We start from the raw sequence: 19405 nt of genomic DNA on the forward strand, positions 1-19405 counted from the left end.
TTTGTTGAATGAAAATTGTTTCGGTTTATGATATTTTCAATTCGAATTAAAGTCATTAAAATTAGTGACAACTTTTATTTTATAATAAATCAAAGCTTTGAATTCATCTTTTAACAATTAAAGTTATTATAATTAATGACGATTTTAGTTCAAATTGAAAATCATTATTTTCTGTTTGAATTTATTTTAAAAAAATATTTGAAATGGACCAATCACAAACGAACACATATGCATTATAAAAAAAAGTTGTTAAAGAGATTTTTTCCTTAAATAATCGAAAGCATTTTTGGATTATAGTATAACTATATTCATGTTAGCTAACCATTATACCTGGTCAACTCCGACCGCGCCATCAACCCACAAAAACACGATGCAGCAGATAATAGTGACCTAGCCAGCTTTTGTACGTTCATTGACTATGGCAATTTCTCACACAACCAAATCATGCCCTATAAATTCACCATCATTCCACCCTCTTTTCCATCATCTTCATTCATTTTCTTAAGTATCAATCAGTTCCTTTCTTCTTCTGAGTGTTAAGTTACACTTACACATATTCAATTCATATTTAGCCTTCCAAAAAACAAGACAATTCATGGCACATAGAAATCCAAGCATAGGTTTTGTTGTCACTACGTTGGTGTTGTTAGCCACAGTATGTGATGCACAATTGTCTTCTAAGTTTTACGACAATACATGTCCCAATGCACTTTCCACCATTAGAACTGTCATTCGTACTGCAGTTTCTAAGGAACGTCGCATGGCTGCATCTCTCATTCGCCTTCATTTTCACGATTGTTTTGTTCAGGTATATATATATGTATATACACATTAGTTCATTTGTATTCATTAATTGATACCGTATATATGTATGTACTTTTAAGCTTAATTGCAGGGTTGTGATGCATCAACAATAACTGAATGTTTTCATATACATTGCAGGGTTGTGATGCATCGATTTTGCTTGATGATAGCTCCTCCATCGAGAGTGAAAAGACTGCACTTCAGAATATTAACTCGGTAAGGGGATTTAACGTTATCGATCAAGCAAAAACTGAGGTGGAGAAAGTTTGTCCAGGAACTGTATCATGTGCAGACATTTTAGCAGTAGCTGCTCGTGATGCATCATTTGCTGTGAGTAACAAACTTACATTGAGAAATGTTTGATGGTTTTAACCTAATAATATATAGCAATTAATGACTTAATCATTCATTTTTTCTGAATTCTTGATCAGGTGGGTGGTCCGTCATGGACTGTGAAACTGGGAAGAAGAGATTCTACCACAGCAAGCAAAAGTGAAGCTACCAGTGACCTTCCACTTTTCACAGACGATCTTGACACTCTTATTTCGAGATTCGAAAAGAAGGGACTCACTGCCATAGACATGGTTACTCTATCTGGTAATTGATTAATGAAATAGCTAATTATATTGTTCTTTCACTGGTTTCAAAGTATAGTTTTTTTCTTATGTGTTATATGTTGTAATGCATGCATGCAGGTGCTCACACAATTGGGCAAGCTCAATGTTTCACATTCCGTGGAAGGATTTACAACAATGCAAGTGACATTGATGCTGGATTTGCTAGCACTCGTCGACGTGGTTGTCCTTCCCTTAATAACAACGAAAATGACAAGAAATTGGCAGCACTAGATTTGGTGACACCTAATTCATTTGACAATAATTACTTCAAGAATTTGATTCAGAAGAAGGGTCTTCTTCAGTCAGATCAAGTTCTATTCAGTGGAGGTTCTACAGACTCTATTGTGTCCGAATACAGCAAAAATCCTACAACCTTTAAGTCTGACTTTGCAGCTGCTATGATCAAAATGGGAGATATTCAGCCTTTAACCGGTTCAGCTGGAATTATCAGAAACATTTGCAGTTCTATCAACTAAGTTCATGGACATATATAAATCAATTCTTACTGTGTTTCCTTTCACAGATTATTCATTTCCACCAAAACAAGTGTTAGATATGGTTTTTTCATTCATGTAATTGTATGTAATCTTTCATTCAATGATCAATAAAGTGTAAGTTTCATTGTTTCTCTTTGTTTATTTGTTTATTTGTTTGCTCTTCTGAAGTTTCAATTCACGTCAGAATTTACTATTTTTATTTTATTATTATATTTAATTCAAAACCTTGTTTTAGGCATTGTGATGCCAATAGAAATTTCTTTCAATGAAACTTGTACTTTTTCAGAGAAAGAAATAGTTTGTATCTTTTGCTCACAATATACTATTGAAAGGATCTGAATGATAATCCAAACACCGACTTAGACTTATAAAAGTCAACTATACGCGTTAAAAAAACAAAAACTTATATTAGACATTAAATAAAAGTCAACTATACGCGTTAAAAAAACAAAAACTTATATTAAAAGTTGAAGAAAAAAATTAAAAATATATCAGACATTAAATAAAAGAGACAATTTAATATTATAAATAAAATATATATTCCTAATTCGGCTCTGCAAATTGTCGAAAATTAGGAGTTGGTAAAACTTTTGATAGAAGGGCCACCTTTCATAACTGCGGCCATTAAAACTTTAAAAGCAGGCCAGGCCCAGGCCTGACGTGGGCCATAAATTCATCATGATAGTCCACCATATTTTAATGTGTGTAGGAGAAAATATAATAAAAAAACAAAACAGTTCAAAAAAATAATTGTTTAACACACATAAAGTTTTTAACATTATTTTCTTTTATTTTTTATTTTTTTCTTGAAAAAATATAAAAATTTATGTTTTTATGATATTTTATCTTTTGTATTATTATAAAAATATGTTATGATACAGAGTTAACTCTCATTAAAAAGAAATACTTTTCTTGGCAAATTAATAAGTTGCATATACACCACCCACGTGTTTATCAATAGGGGGAAAAGATCTCTCATTTTTAAATTAGTAAACATAATTTAAAATATGAATTTTGATTTATTTTTAATTTAATATCGGTCTCAAAATTTATCGGAATTACTCGGCGTTGTCTCCTAATGTTTCTTTGTTTCATTGTTAAAAAAAGTTAATGTCTTTCTCCCACTAAATTGATGCCAATGTCATTTACAAAGTGACAACGTGATTATGTAGAAAACACGTGGCAATAAAAGATTAGTGCCACATAACCCAACAATAACATTAATACATTGTCACCCACTAAACGTCGTCGACATTAATCTAATAAAAGAAATCAGATTAACTCATTTAAATACATATGAATACTACATTAAGTAAAAAAAATTAAAATCATATTAAATAATTTCAACGACTATGGGATAAAAAATGGTATTAAACCAGTGAATACAAAATTATATATAACGATTTTATCAGTACTAAAAGATTCTCGTTTACATATTTTTGGAAAATGAAAGAGATTCGAGATAGGTCTCCAATAAGATAAACAAAACATTTAGTACGATCCACGGCTCAGATTGGTGCAGCATATTTTCAACCTCATAGAGGTGCAGCAGGGTATCACCACCCATTAAGTATGAATATAGTTTACACATTGGCACGTCCAAACGTGAGAACCTCTTCGTACTTACGAATGTTTCATTTGTACAATGTCAACCCGAACGTGATGGCTACCACCTATTCACCAAACTGTTTCTTTTTTTTTCCTCTTCTTCTTCTTATATATAAGAATTAGGAACGCAATGCAATGCATGCATAAGGAAACCTTAGTTTATAATTCTATATTATACGGTCACATTTTCTGATTTCCCAGAGGCTGCAAATTGAACATCATCATCATGAACATGAAGAACCTGAACATCTCTTTGTGCGTGCTTCTCATAGCTCTTGTGCGCTTAGGAGGAAGTGCACCATCAAGCTTCAACTATGGTGATGCCCTTGACAAGAGTTTGTTGTTCTTTGAAGCACAAAGATCTGGTAAGCTACCACCGCAGCAGCGACTCAAGTGGCGTGGTGATTCCGGCCTCCAAGATGGTTTTCAGCAAGGAGTGAGTTACTATCATCATAACTCAATCAGTTGTAAATTTGTTGAAAGTCTCTTCACTTCACTTGGTGGTCCAAATCTCGTCTTACAAATCGATTTTATACAATTAAGTTAAACTTGTTAGAAATTCCATATTGAGCGGAGATCAAGTCAATTTATAGTATATAAATGAATACAAATCTCATATTACAAACCGGTTTTATAAGGTTGAATTAGATTTTCACTTCTTAGCATGATATCAGGATAGAGTCTATTTATTTTAGTAAGATTTGTGTGGACGTATTATTCCCCCACCCATTAATGTTTAGTTACACTTAAAGTCTATTTCTTAACAAAACTTAAAAGTCTATTTTGTTGTGTTTTCATTTTTGTTGTTGCGTGATTATGCAGGTGGACCTGGTGGGAGGGTACTATGATGCAGGAGATCATGTGAAGTTTGGGTTGCCAATGGCCTACAGTGTCACAATGCTTGCATGGGGAGCCATCGAATTCAGCAAGGAAATTACGAACTTGAACCAAATGGGACATACATTATGGGCAATTAAATGGGGAACCGATTACTTTGTCAAAGCACACACTCAACCCAATGTTCTTTGGGGACAGGTAAGCAAGTGCAACAGACAGGAACTGTGTTCTTTTGTTCGTTCACCAATTTTCATCTGCCTGAGTTAATGATTATAGTATTACATTTCCACGCAAGTTTTCTGATTAAGACCACATTAAGTTTGTCATCATTGTCTGACATCATTGTCATTATTTATCTTTATCACTCCACTTCAAACCTATATATCATTTAGTTTAACAAACTACTTTCTTGTGAGAAAGTCAATAACACTTTAATTTTTACATTAGTTTCTTCACGTGACTTCTTCAAAAATTGAAGTATATAAGATGTTGATGTTGCTCTGTTGGGAGAAATTTCAGGTGGGAGATGGAGTTTCTGATCATTACTGCTGGGAGCGTGCTGAAGACATGACTACATCAAGAGGTGCCTACAAAATTGATGAACAACACCCTGGCTCTGATCTGGCAGGTGAAACTGCAGCTGCATTGGCTGCTGCAGCTTTGGCTTTCAGGCCCTACAATTCTTCTTACTCTGGTCTTCTGCTAGTTCATGCAAAACAGGTGAGAATTTACACTGACTGGTTAAAAATCATTGATAGCACTTAAAAGCAACACGTGACATTGAAAGGCGATGAGTTTTGGTGTACTCTTCAAAAGGAATAATAAACATGTTTTTGGTTCCAAACTTTAAAAATAAATAAATATAGTCATTTTAACTCAACTACATTAATTTTTTGTAAATGTTAAATTGTGTTCTTGACTGACATTTGAGTTAGAATATACCAAAGATATAAACCACTCAAGTTTCACTTTCAAATGTCACATGACAAAAAACTTTAATACGCAATTGAATTAAAAAGACTATATTTATTTATTTTTAAAGTTTGAAAATGAAATTGTATTTTATCAAAGTTTAAGAAAATGACAAATTCAAATTTAGTGTTAAAATTTAGATACTAAAAACACGTTTAATCGTATATAGAAACATTGACTACAAATCTCAAAACGCATGATATTTCATTCTCTTATTGGTTAAGGCTAAGTAAGGCATATTTACAGACAACCTCTTAATAGCTTACAGATAATGGAATTGTTAACTTGTTATTGAAAATGTTGTATCTGTCGCAGCTCTTCACATTCGCAGATAGGTTCAGAGGTCTCTATGATGACTCTATTTCAAGTGCTCAGCAATTTTATGATTCTTCCGGTTACTCAGTGAGTTAACATTGCTCTTTCTGCTTTTACTTTCATTAGTATCCATTATCAAATAAAAAGCCTGACGCTGGTGCTGCTGTGTAGGATGAATTATTATGGGCTGCCACGTGGCTACACCTGGCAACTGGAGATGAATACTACCTAAAGTATGTGGTGGACAATGCTGTGTACATGGGTGGAACTGGCTGGGCAATGAAAGAGTTCTCTTGGGACAACAAATATGCTGGTGTGCAGATCCTCCTAACAAAGGTAATAATTATTTGTGAGCCCCTTAATTTAAATCAAATGCATGTTCTGAAAGTATAAATGCTATATTTGAAGATAATTTATTATAATATGATCTTTACAGAACTATATAGTATCATTTCATCAACTTACCTAATTTGCAGATATTACTGGAAGGGAAAGCTGGTCCTTATGCTGATACACTAAAGCAATACCAGGCCAAGGCAGATTATTTTTCGTGTGCCTGCTTGCAAAAGAATGATGGTTACAATGTCCAGAAAACACCAGGTTAGATGCTAATTTAGAAAATTAATTCTACAGCTTCTTATACTCTTTCTCAAATGGATTCAAAAGAATATTCATGGAAAACTACAATCATTTCATTCTATTTCGGCTTATCAGGTGGCTTACTATATGTACGTGAATGGAACAACATGCAGTATGTTTCTTCTGCTTCATTCCTTTTAGCTGTTTACTCTAATTACCTCTCAGCAACAAAAGCAAATCTCAACTGCCCAGATGGACAAACTCAGCCTCAGGAGCTCCTCAACTTTGTTAAGTCTCAGGTATCTTTATCAATCTGAACGAAAAATCTTTAGTTTGATGTTCTCTAATAAGAATTCTACTTAGTCTCAGAATTCTTCGTAATAAAAGTTTGTATAAAAGATTACTACTAGTTAGTCCAGTCAAACTCCAATTTTAATTGAATAAAATGCATCTAATAAAAGTTTTGCTCATCATGATTTAATGCGTTGTTTAATTAGTAAACTGAAACTGTGAGTTTTGGTTGACACAGGCTGATTATATCCTTGGTAATAACCCGGCTGATATGAGCTACTTGGTTGGATATGAAGCAAAATATCCTCTTCATGTTCACCACAGAGGCGCTTCCATTGCTTCAATCTTTTCTCTTCACAGTGAGGTTGGGTGCACCCAAGGATTTGAGCTGTGGTATAACCGTGCTGAGTCAAATCCTAATGTCATCTTTGGTGCCCTCGTGGGTGGTCCAGATAAAAATGATGGCTTCTCTGATGACAGATCCAATTATGAACAAACTGAGCCTACACTTTCAGGTTCTGCTCCTCTTTTGGGCATCTTTGCTAAACTGCAGAGTTTGTATGGTAATATAGGTAAAGGTGAGGCGTAATCTCCATCCCTCATACACTAATCTGCTCTGTTGTCTTTTTCTCTTCCAGTATGAATCCTCAATCACTTCTCTTGTTGCAGGTTACAACCATAATGAATCACCAACGCCCCAACAAAAAACACAAAGTAAGTATCATAGAATTTGTTTAGTTCCACGTCCAGATGTGAGGGATAATCGCTATTCTAAACTACTATGCTCTGTTGTCTTCCTCGTACAGTATGAACCCTCATCACTTTTCTCCTCCATGTCACAGGTTACAACCAAGATGAATCACAAGCGTCCCAAAAAAAAACACCGAGTGAGTATTATAGTCTAAGAACTTGTTTGGTTGCACGTTCATTTGTGATTTTTCATGTTTACTCAGAAGCTAATAGTTTTAGTTTTTACATTATGTAACATAATTGACATTATTTCTGGCTTTGGTTTCCCAATATGCATACAGTAAACTAAACTAGCAAAGTTGAAAAGAGTCTAAACCCTGTTTTAATTTAGAAAAGTTCTGCTCTGGCTGTCATTGCATCGCTAACTAACATCTTTTGGCTTGATAGGCACGTATACAGGAAAAAAAACGGCATCTAAAACATCAGAAGGTATCTAAATCTAATGATCGTTGCTTTCCAAATTTTACTTTTGCTATCACTGGCTAAAGAATGATAAGGTTGTGTTGCAGGCGCCCCGGTGCAATTTCTTCACTCAATAAGTAGCTCATGGACTGTTGGAGGTGCAACCTACTACCGTCACAGGGTCATAATCAAGAATACTTCTTCAAAGCCAATTTCAGATCTTAAGTTGGTGGTTAAGGACCTCACAGGCTCCTTATGGGGTCTCTCTTCAACAGAAGAAAAGGACACCTATGAACTTCCTCAATGGCAGAAGGTTTTGAATCCTGGCTCTGAGTGTATATTTGTATATGTTCAAGGCGGACCCCAGGCTAAAGTTTCCATTAAAAGCTTCCAATGATCATTTTTAGAGGCCACGTCGATGAAGGGAACACTTCTCCCACAAGTTTAATTTGACAGTTAAACTTCTCTCAATCCATGATTGTAATTTTGTATTATCAATTTATCAACCCAGTTCATACCTTACTGTCAATACTTAATTGTAATATCAGTTTCTGAAAGCTCCCTATTTTATCCTACAAACAATCAATATATGAAAAGTTACCAACAAGTCGAAAGAATTATATACGAGCTTGTATATCATGAGCAAGAGCAATGGCTAGCTAAGGCCCTCTCTGTAATGTCACAACTCACAAGATTCTATCCACAGGATAGACGTCACACAGGAATACATTTTTATTGCAAGTTTATATTTCAATTCTCGTGAACATAGACCACAGAATGATTTTTACATTCATATTCATATGACCTGCATTTTTTTGCACAGTGCCAAAAGAAAGGTTTAAAAGCCGTAAGGAAAAACTCCAAAAATAAGCCTACAAATCGCAAAGCAAATGCTCAACTCTGAATCCTACTGTCTGACTGCAAAAATAAAATAAAAATATCGCCAATGCGTATGCTAATTCCGGTGACACTAGCTTTTGTGGGGTAGCTGCCACTTAATGCTGATCTTTGGGAATGTCAAGATCTTTAAATATTGGACTGTCAACTCCAACACCCATAGCATTCAGACCATTGTCAACATATAGAACAGTACCCGTGATAGCAGATGCCAAAGGTGATGCTAAGAAGGCAGCTGCGTTGCCCACCTCCTCTGTAAAAACACAAAATTCACCTCAGTCGTGTGAATGATCATAGATTGAAACTGGAAGCTTACATTACAAGGAATCATTCTGATGACTGTTACCTGCCGATAGTTCTTTCTGTAGAGGTGCATTGGCTAATGAATAATCAATCATCATATCAATGAATCCAATAGCCTTTGCAGCCCGACTTCTCAGTGGACCTAGGGACAAAAATACAGTGTCAACATGTTAATCACAAAAACTAAATTCAGTGAACATGTAAACAGACATTGAAGGAAATTTGTTAACTTAACAGAGACAGAATTATCTGCAGTGGGTGAGAGAACCATGAAATAGCAAAAAGCAGGTAATCTAAATGGAACTACAAGGTTACTCTATTGCAGAAAAGACATAATTCGTGTTAATTATACAAAATACCACTCAACTATTTGGTATCATTTTGGTGGCAGTTAAGAACACAGTTGACTGGAGCCAGCATTCAATGTAACAGATCTTAAAACCATGCTGTGGAAATTCAAATCGAGTCCAAACATAGGTGCCCAAATGAATAGCTCATTTTTAATTACCAATACATAACAAAAGAGATGGTCTGGCATTTGTTTAACAAATTTAAAATACCCAACCAATTAATTGATAGATTCTTGCACCCGCATGGCATAAAAGAACAAACTTTTAGGACTATGCCCACTTGTGCAAAATGTCAAAAGACCAAGCAAGGCACACATCAGTCCCCACCAACGTCTTCCCAATTATGAAATCTTAGCAAGACAATGAAGATTCCCGAAATTGGAAAAGAGAGATGTTACCGGCAGATATAGTATTGACTCTAATTTTGCGCTTTCTTCCTGCTTCAAAAGCAAGAACCTGAAAAGGTATGAAATATGATGTAAATAGACAGACAGAAGAAGAAAAAGAAGCAACGAAGCACATCTGAGTCAGTCCATGAAATGGAGAATTTTGGAGGGAGGAAGCTTACTCGGGTATCACTCTCCAGTGCAGCTTTTGCAGAACTCATACCACCACCATATCTGTATCAGTATTTAGATCATGAATATTGCCAGTCTAAAATTATGAGTCCAAGAATGATAAGTACTTTCTATGGCATAATCAACATACCCAGGAATGATCCTTTCAGAAGCAATGTATGTCAGAGAGATTGAAGAGCCACCTAAAATCAAATCATAAAAGTAAAAGTTAAAATGATATAGGTGAAAGTAGGAAGTAATACACTGCAAGCCATGTAAGATAGGACACATACCTGGGTTCAAAATTGGAAGAAAATGCTTTAGTAAAGAGACATAGGAGTAACTAGATGCAGATATTGCAGCAAGATATCCATTCCGAGATGTCTCCAATAATGGTTTTGTCACCTATATCAAAGCTAACTTCTTACTAAAGCCAGATACCAAATGCTTGAGATGAGTTTTTCTCTTTTTATTATTCTTATCATGTAAAACCAACATTAGTTTTCTTATATAAGTTGTAGCATGTAGTGTTTGATGTAGGAGTATTGTATTGAAAGCTCATATAGTGAGAATACGATGATGGGAAATGATGGTGCAATGTGTGAAACCAAGTGCAGGTATGATGTTTTCCTTAGTTTTAGGGGAGAAGACACTCGTGACACATTCACTTGTCATCTCTATCATGCTTTGTGTCGGAAGGGAATTATCACCTTCATGGATGATGGAGAACTCAGCTTGAGATCAGATTGGTTCAACACTTCTTAGAGTCATTGAAGAATCGAGCATCTCAATTGTTGTTTTATCAGAAAATTATTCAGATTCCTCATGGTGCCTTGATGAACTTGTGAAGATCCTCGAGTGTAAGGAGTCAAAAAACCAGTTGGTTTGGCCAATCTTCTACAAAGTGAATCCCTCAGATGTGAGACATCAGAACGGAAGTTATGGTGAGGCCATGACTAAGCATGAAAAAAGGTTTGGAAAAGACTCAAAGAAGGTGCTCCAATGGAGGTCAACCTTGAATGTCATAGCCAATATGACAGGAGAGCATCTGAAATCTGAACAATGGTAAGTAATACGACATGAAGTAGCCTTATTCTATTAAATGATTATACAAAAAAATATTTACTGATGAATGTATACATGGATGATTGTTCATGTTTTAGGAGAGATGAATCAAAGTTTATAGAAGAACTTGTTAGCAAGATTTTCCTGAAAGTGTCTCCTAATATTTGTGAAGTGATGAGCATATAGTAGGACGAGAGTAACGAGTTGAAGAACTGAAATCACTACTAAACCTTGAGTCTCTTAATATCACATTGTTAGGGTTTCATGGAACAGGTGGAATCGGCAAAACCACACTTGTCAAAGCTTTGTATGACTCCACTTACCAGCATTTTGAGGTTTCATGTTTTCTTTTCAATGTTAGAGAAAAATCAAATCAAATTAAGGGTATAGACAAAGGCTTCTATGAGAGATCATTGAGGACACTAAAATTCAGCTGGCAAGTAAAGCAGAAGGAACCAACAGAATAAAACAGTCTATATTCAAAGAGTTCTCATATTTCTGACGATGCTGAAGACATGGAACAGTTGAACAATTTGGCAGGGAAAAGATTTTGGTATGGTGAGGGAAGCAGAATCATTGTAACAAGAAGATAAACATTTACTTGATGTTGGTGGGATCAACACCAGATATGAAGTGAAAATGCTAAACAACCAAGAGTCTCTGGAACTCTTCTGTCAAAGTGCCTTTGGAAACAGTTGCCTGAAACAAACTATGAAGATCTGTCAAATTGTGCAATAGGCTGTTGCAAAGGCCTTCCACTGAACTTAAAAGTTTTGGGCTTATGATTTGAAAAGATTTTGCTGGATGAAAGAATGCATTAGATAGATATGATAAGAGTCCACATCCAGATGTTCAAAAAGTTCTCAGAATAAGCTATGATAGGTTTCCCTTCGATGAGAAAAACATTTTTCCCGACATTGCATGCTTCTTCAAAGGGCAAAGATCAGAATATGTAAATAGAGAGTATTGGATGCATGTGACTTCAACTCAGGAGATGGCATTGATACATTAGTTAATAAATCTTTATTAACTGTTGACAGCCAAAACAATGTTTGGAGATGCATGACCTGATACAAGACTTGGGTAAAGAGATTGTCAAAGAGGAAGCATGGGCTGAAATTGGTGAATGCAGCAGATTGTGGTTTCACGAAGATGTTCTTCAAGTACTTTTTGATGATATCATAAGTGATATTTGCCAACTTTGTTTCTTGTGACAACATAATTAATGTCACTTGTGATTATTTTAAAGGGAAGTGGGAAAATTCAAGGACTAATGCTTGATCCCCCACAAAGAGAAGAAATTAATTGTACTGATACTGTATTTGAGAAGATGAAGAATCTTAGAATTCTCATTGTTCGTAATATGAGCTTTTCACATGAACCTAGTTGTCTCCCAAATAACTTAAGGCTACTTGATTGGAAGAATTACCCTTCACAATCCTTCCCTTCAGAATTTTATCCCAGAAAAATTGGGGCATTCAATTTAGGTAGAAGTCCTGTGATCGCACTGGAAGAACCATTTAAGCTTATTAACGTATCTATTGTACCTCTGGTCCGTTAGCAAGTGAGTGCACGAGGATATCTATACTGCCAAAGTCTTCCTTAACAGAGTCAGCAACTTCCTGAAAAGTATAGCAATAAATAACCGATATATCAAAGCTCGCAAATTATGTCAGGCAGGATCAGGACAGCTTGAGGCACATTTCTCAATATTATCCAAAAATACCACTAGGCTTAAATATTTCATTGAATGCCAGGGTTCTTCAACTCCCCATAAGAAAAATATCATATCCTTAACTAGCCAAGTGAAAAGACATCGGCAAAGAATGATCTCCTTAATGTAGAATAAAAAGTGATGTAGCTTTAGCTTAAGACATTTTGTAATACGATATCCAGAGCATATGATGTAAGAATAGTAGTTGAATGACCTATGCAAAATTCGTACTCTAAAATAAAGGGCAACATGTGCGTCATAACTGCTATTTATACACAGTCACACAAGGCATGAAACATATTGATTCAAAAGTAATAATCTTACATCAAACATGTCAAACTCTAGTTTTGAAATACTACTTATGATGTATAAGAAAATCATCTGTTCACATTTACAAGAGAGGAAAGAAGAAAAACAACCAAAAAGTGTAAGGGTAAATTAAAATACATTCTTAGTTTAGCATTTTTTGTCATAGAGATGAAAACAAAGAAAAAATGACTTTAAGCTTCTATTTGGTGGGGGAGAGAGAGGCGTGTGTTCTTCTTGACTAAAGATGTCAAACACGCTACAGCATGTGACACCAGATTAGTAACGGCTACAAAAGTATACTGAAATCAATTTTAAGCATAAAAATAAGCAATCATAATTTTCAGCCTTAAATTCCAGTTTTTTTCCCAAAAGAATTCATTCAACAATTTTATCCAAGATGGCAACAATAAGACCATTTTAACCATGTAAAATCTAGTGTATACCTGAACGGTCCATTTACTGGATCCTGCATATCGCTTGTTTGTTTTTATCTATAAAGATTTCAAAAAGAAAAACAAAGAAAGCATGAGGATATAAATTCTGACATGAAAAACAAGAAGAAAAAAAAAAACTAGGCTTTTCTTTTTTACATCTTCTGGCACTTCATCAGGATTGTCAAAAACTGCATCCAATGGATAAACTTTGGTAATCTCCATCATTGATCCATCTGGTAATCTGGAAAACATAGTTTTGTATTAGCAGAGCATTGCATAGTCTAACAGACAAAATTAGTAACAGTATTGAAAGTCATACACGCGAGACCCATCAAACTTTCCGCGCCGTAGGCTGGACTCAAAAATATTCAGAGCCTGTAGAAATTATTAACAGTCAGTAAATGTATCAACATAATTGGACTGGTGGAAAACATATGCACTAGAGGGGAGGAGGTGTTGTTCCAAAAGTCAGCAGGCAGAACCATGTGAATTTGTATAACAACTAATAAGTAACACCTTTTTATCCAAAAAAAAAAACAAATAGCTTACAGGAACCCATGTGCCGACGAGAATTTCAGCTCCTGCTGCAGCAAGAGATTTTGCAATTGCCCATCCATATCCATTGTCATCAGCAACACCAGCAATAAAAGCCCTTTTACCTATGCATATATTGCTATTTTCAGTAAAGCTATAATAACTTTCACACGCCATGACAGCAATATCCATATATATATATATATATATATATATAAGATAATCACTCAAATTACAAAATTCCATAAGAAAACTCACTTTTGCTTAAACTATCAACAAAAAACTGATAAATCTGAATGTATATGCTATTCACGTAATGAACAGTTATATAAATTGGCCTGGTTAAAACGGCCAACTTTCAATAGCTTTTTACAGCCCAGTAACTACCATCTCTTGAGTGGCTGCGAGGAAACAGGTTATGCTTTACATTAATCTCAGGCTCAGTATACCTTGAAATAATTGTAGTAAATATGGAATGAGCAGGTTAAATTATCAGAAATTTAACATGTTGCCTAAAATCTAGTTAAAACAACATCGACACATGTAAATAAAAATTAATTTTAACAAAGAGCATCAGAGAAACTGAACGATACCTTTCAGATTAATTGGCAATCCTGAGACAGCACTTTCTGCACTAGACTCAGATGTAGCCTTTGTGACACTTTTGACAGATTTTATGGACGATGAAGTGAAGCCCCGCTGGAAAGGTAGCACTGATGCAACATTACTTGCACTTGCAAGTTTATTCCATGATCCAATCTTGGACTTGCCACCAAGAACCGCAGCACTTGCATCTGCAATCTTCTGTGATGAAGGAATGCATGATCTTGACATTGCAAATTGCAAACCAGAGAATGATGTTGTTGCCATCTTCAATGTATGCAGTATGGCAGAAGGGGCCCTAAATCTACATAAGAAAACAAACATCAATACCTTAAAAATCACTTCTAGACTATACTCGACTGATTTCTTATTCCTGGAATCTTGTATTTAAACGTTAAATGTGACATAGAGAAACAGTACGTTCTAGTCATCATAAGCTTCATTACAGAATAAAGTTTAGACGATTCAGAATCTCCACATGATTATTATTGAGTTAAAGTTGTCATAAAGTCCAAAATTTTCACGTTTGAACTGAATTTATCATATAAAGAGTAGGTGTCATTTAAGATTAAATTAATATCAAAGTATGAAAGTAGTCAACAATAAATATACAAAATAATATCCAATAGACCTCCATAACTTCTCTGAATTCTTGGTAGCTGAAAAATCCCCTTCATATGTTTTAACAAGCACGAAAACACAAATCAAACAAATTAACGTCATCTCCAACAAGAGAACAAAACATTATAAATCATATGAAACCAGCTGCTTCAAAAGCGACGTGGACATTAAAAGACTTAGCAAGTACTTAAAAGTCCAAAAAGAATAAATAAAAGCAAATTATTTCAACCAACTTATTCAAATTACTTTCAAAACATGACTTACGACTGCTAAATCCCTTTACAGGGACACTCACACAGAACCAACAATCTGACATTCTCGAACAATTACGCAATTAAAAAAGAACCACAGGGGAAATACACAAATCCTGAGGTGTTTAGCTATCTATCAGTCATTTAGTCAAATCACATCTAAAATCTCCAGTTTTCACAAAAATGGTTACTGAGCCTTGAGGACAAAATGCTAAGCCCAGCACACAATGCAGCAAAATGCACCCAGAATCCGTAAAAGGAACAAAACTTTAGCTCATATTCTGCCGATCAAGAAAAACCCAGCAACATTCCGTAGTAACTAAATCTGCACTTCTCACTAAAACCCCACAAACAATTTACCACGAAAGTCGAGTGATTTAACAAACAGATGCCATAAAGGCCTGAAGGGGAAGGTGGGGTTTACCTGATATGTGATAAAAGAGCCGTGAGGAATGGAAATGAGTACAGACAGTGTTATGGAAAGAAGAGAGTTTGGGGTTTAGATGATGAGAAAAATGAGTAGAAACAGATAGTTGAATTTGGGACTTTGGAACTGTCAAAAGCACATCACAAAGTGGCGAGTCTCCCTCACACACCCAGTATTATTGCTAGTTCGTGACTTTTTTGGTAAAAATATTCTTACTGGTATTTGTCTCTAATTTTACTCCCTCAGAAATTTTCAATGTAAAATTCCTCAAATTCAACTAATGTAATGATTTTAGGAACTAAAGGGACATTATAGATATGTTTTATATTTTCTTGTTACTTTAAAAAACTAAGCTCTGTATACTCTTGGAGATAAAATAATGATTGTCCTAGGTTGATGTCATGTACTACGTGGGTATTGTTTAAAAAAAAAAAACTTTATATTCATTATAAATGTCAAATATTACTTTTTACTTTATAAACATTCCTTTTAACGAATATTAATTTTATATTTATATTTGTGTGTATATTTGATTGGATCGTTGAAAAATATTGATAATATAAATAATTTAGATTATAATTCGTAATTAATTTAAGGATTAAATATGTTTTTAGTTCTTATATTTTGGGGTGATTTCTCTCTAAAGTACAATTTAGTTCTTCAACTTTTGAAAACTCTGGTTTTAGTCTTTTTTACCAAATTTTTTTAACTTTATTTGCTGTTTCAATTTTTTTAACCTTAATTTGAAAGAGGGACTAAAACCAAAATTACCCCAAAATATAAGAACTAAAAACATATTTAACCCTTAATTTAATAATTGTTTTACCATGACGAAAATAAATGAATAATATGCATTGAAGTATACATATTTGATAAAAAAAAGTAAATAAGAGTTCATTGATTTTATTTTGTTTTAGGTTTAATAAGTTTTAACTTCTTAAATTTTGAAATTTTCAATTGTGTTTTATTAAAATTGTATTATATATGAAGTATTAAAAATTACATTTTTCAAATGGGTTCCTAATATTTGATTTTGTTGTTAGTTTAGTGATGTGAGTGATATATTGCTTCATCACATTTTTTACTTTTTGACGTGTAGTTTTATAATTTACCATCAATGTGACAATTTTATTATTAATTTTAACTATTGTAATTTCTCATTTACAACCCAACATCAACAAATCATCAATTTTATTAGCAATCTCTTGGTCATAAAAATATATGTTTCTTTCTAAGTTGTTGTGGTAATTGAAATGACTTTCATTATGAGTATAAAATTATTGAAATGTTTATATTATTGTAAAGGGTTTTGATGTTGACATATTGCAAAATTGTCTTAAACAGAGACAAAGAGTTAACATTAACACTGATGTATATTGTTGAGGTTTGGTTTATCGTTTCTTTGACGAAGTTTGTTTATTATATATTCAAACAAAAAAATTATCCAACAAATAACATAAATAAATCATTTTATGTATTTTTAAGTTTTTATTCACACGTGGCCTAAACTCACACCTGATAAATTACCCAAAACACTTTAATTTGAGAAGACGTGATGATCATAAATATATATTTTACGTCTTGTTACTTGTTATTAGAACATAAAATAAAAATTAGATAAAACAATATCCATTAAACTTTAATGAGATATATTGTTGGTTGCAAAATCAACTGCATGTTCATCAGTAGCAATCTAACAACAAATGCACCAATTGGTGTAACAAGTAATAAATATCGTTCAAAGAATAATAAATGTTGTTTTCTTTCAAATAACTTGTGCAACACACTAACAATTCACAACTTAATTAGGTACAAAGATAACAAAAACATAAGAAATTAATTTTGTATTTTTTTTTGTAGTTGGTATTATTAAATCACTTTAGTGTCGTGATTTAATAATCATTTCAATTCTATATTCATGTCAAAATCAACTCACAGGCATGCTAAAGTTAACTTATCAAGTTCAATAGCTTGAATCCTCAACAGACATCATGCATTAAATTCAAAAGTATGTGATTATTAATGAACGAAGTTTTATTCCTATAAACAAACATTTATTAGGCATTCAATTTTAAGTATAAATTTCAAAGACATTTCCACACACCCTAAGAATGACAAATCTACATTAAACAACAAGTATCAAAATTGAATACTAACATGAATTGAAAAAAATGTCATTGATAACACAAAATCACAAAAAGGTTATATGTTTTACAACTAATATCAACAAATAAGAATAATTTTCCATGACGAAAAACTTATGGTTTTACAAATTGAAAAAACAGGGAAGAAATAAAAACCAAATAAAATGTGTAAGCTTTATCCCAATGTATTTCACAATTGCTCGATATTTTATTTGCGTCCCCCTTCGGCTCAACACCTCTAATTCATAACTCACATCCCCCATAAACCTTAAGAAGGGAAAACATCATGTGTGAAGATTGAAGATAATGGAAGAGCTTCCTAGCATCCTATGAAACCTCGAAGGGACATTCTCAGTCGCCCTATGTCGAGAATGAAGTATGGAAGAAGATTATCTAAAAGCTAACAAAAAATATGTTTAAATACCTTATTTTGACATGTCAGAAATGCAGTCATTCAGCGCCTATCAACATCACTCATTGTCATATCGATTAAAACATGAAAGTGACTCTTTGTCCAGTGCCAACAGTGCAGGACAAAGTAGTGCTCAACACGACTTTGGTGTTGCTCAACGTCAAACTTCTTTGCAACACTAGTTGCTCTATAACTTTTGAGTGTTGGACATGATTCTGGTGTCACTGAGCATAGATATATTATTCTAAAATAATCAATTATTGTTCAAAACATGTTCTCTCGAGTTCTTTTTTGTTTCATCCCATTAATTGTTTCTTATTCATTTATTTTACATATGTAAACGAATACATTAAAAGTAAAACAAACATAAAACTAGAACAATACAAAATATACTAAACTTGAAAATAAAACATTATAAAAACTAAGAAATAATTGATTTATCTATGACAATAAACACACCAAATAAATTAAAATGGACATTATTATATATTCCTTTACCACACAATTATAGGTTACTTGTACAACTAATAGAAAAATAATCGATATAAAAATTAATTTTTCTACATAACCAATATCACTAATACATTGTTTTTTCATTTTATAAAAATAATCATGAGTTATTTATACCCTTATAATTTTTTCTATATATTAATTTTAAATGATTATAAAATAACTTATTTTGTAATATGTCATAAATAGACTTTTTACGACAAAACTTATACAATATGAGTGATATTCTAAAGGATATTAATTATAATATATTACATTTACATTACCTTCAAAAAATAAATTATTATTCTTACTTATTTTTTCGCAAGACTTATAGTTTGTACACGGTATTTTTATTTATAATATATTACTATATACATACTGGTCCACACTTATACAATGATGGATATAAATGTATTTAAAAGATAATTTTAACATTATTTTATAAACAAATTTAAGTATTATAAAAAAAATAAAATAATAGCATGCTAACAAAATTAAAATAACATTATCAAAATATAAAAGAGAAAAACTAAAAAAATATGCAAATTAAAATAAGATGATATAACATTTGAAGAGATTACAATAATAGTTATGACAATTTTTATACATCAGTAATAAGA

At 33.2% G+C, this 19405-nt stretch overlaps 4 protein-coding genes across 5 annotated transcripts; 3 read left to right on the forward strand and 1 right to left on the reverse strand.

The window, feature by feature from the left end:
• The first annotated feature begins 364 nt into the window (after nucleotides 1-364).
• On the forward strand, nucleotides 365-1902 carry LOC106755830 (lignin-forming anionic peroxidase-like). Its single transcript, XM_014638047.2, has 4 exons — nucleotides 365-808; nucleotides 943-1134; nucleotides 1236-1401; nucleotides 1500-1902. The coding sequence occupies exons 1-4, from the start codon at nucleotides 596-598 to the stop codon at nucleotides 1895-1897; spliced, it is 969 nt and encodes a 322-aa protein (XP_014493533.1). The 5' UTR covers nucleotides 365-595; the 3' UTR covers nucleotides 1898-1902.
• Nucleotides 1903-3622: 1720 nt separating this feature from the next.
• LOC106755826 (endoglucanase 5) lies at nucleotides 3623-8230 on the forward strand. The gene is made up of 12 exons (XM_014638043.2): nucleotides 3623-3962; nucleotides 4349-4561; nucleotides 4883-5083; nucleotides 5651-5737; nucleotides 5822-5986; nucleotides 6127-6250; nucleotides 6365-6528; nucleotides 6759-7098; nucleotides 7190-7234; nucleotides 7363-7407; nucleotides 7658-7699; nucleotides 7780-8230. The coding sequence occupies exons 1-12, from the start codon at nucleotides 3753-3755 to the stop codon at nucleotides 8067-8069; spliced, it is 1926 nt and encodes a 641-aa protein (XP_014493529.1). The 5' UTR covers nucleotides 3623-3752; the 3' UTR covers nucleotides 8070-8230.
• Nucleotides 8231-8380: 150 nt separating this feature from the next.
• On the reverse strand, nucleotides 8381-15917 carry LOC106755827 (enoyl-[acyl-carrier-protein] reductase [NADH], chloroplastic). Of its 2 annotated transcripts, XM_014638044.2 has the most exons (13): nucleotides 15735-15917; nucleotides 14429-14742; nucleotides 13851-13960; nucleotides 13621-13676; nucleotides 13458-13542; nucleotides 13311-13358; nucleotides 12392-12466; nucleotides 10073-10184; nucleotides 9931-9982; nucleotides 9791-9842; nucleotides 9621-9678; nucleotides 8916-9014; nucleotides 8668-8822 (listed from the first exon to the last, which is right to left on the reverse strand). In XM_014638044.2, exons 2-13 carry the CDS (start codon nucleotides 14703-14705, stop codon nucleotides 8668-8670), a joined length of 1179 nt encoding a protein of 392 aa, XP_014493530.1. In that variant the 5' UTR covers nucleotides 14706-14742; nucleotides 15735-15917. The 2 variants fall into 2 exon arrangements, with proteins under 2 accessions (XP_022633490.1, XP_014493530.1); XM_022777769.1 differs by lacking the exon at nucleotides 15735-15917 and having other exon boundaries at nucleotides 8381-8822; nucleotides 14429-14705.
• Nucleotides 10191-12385, forward strand: LOC106755831 (TMV resistance protein N). Its single transcript, XM_014638048.2, is given in 2 exon segments — nucleotides 10191-10516; nucleotides 10518-12385. Coding segments are annotated over 2 exon segments (492 nt in total). The 5' UTR covers nucleotides 10191-10355; the 3' UTR covers nucleotides 10849-12385.
• Nucleotides 15918-19405: the final 3488 nt, after the last annotated feature.

Source organism: Vigna radiata, chromosome 2, assembly GCF_000741045.1.
Source record: "Vigna radiata var. radiata cultivar VC1973A chromosome 2, Vradiata_ver6, whole genome shotgun sequence".
Classification (NCBI taxonomy): Eukaryota; Viridiplantae; Streptophyta; class Magnoliopsida; order Fabales; family Fabaceae; genus Vigna; species Vigna radiata.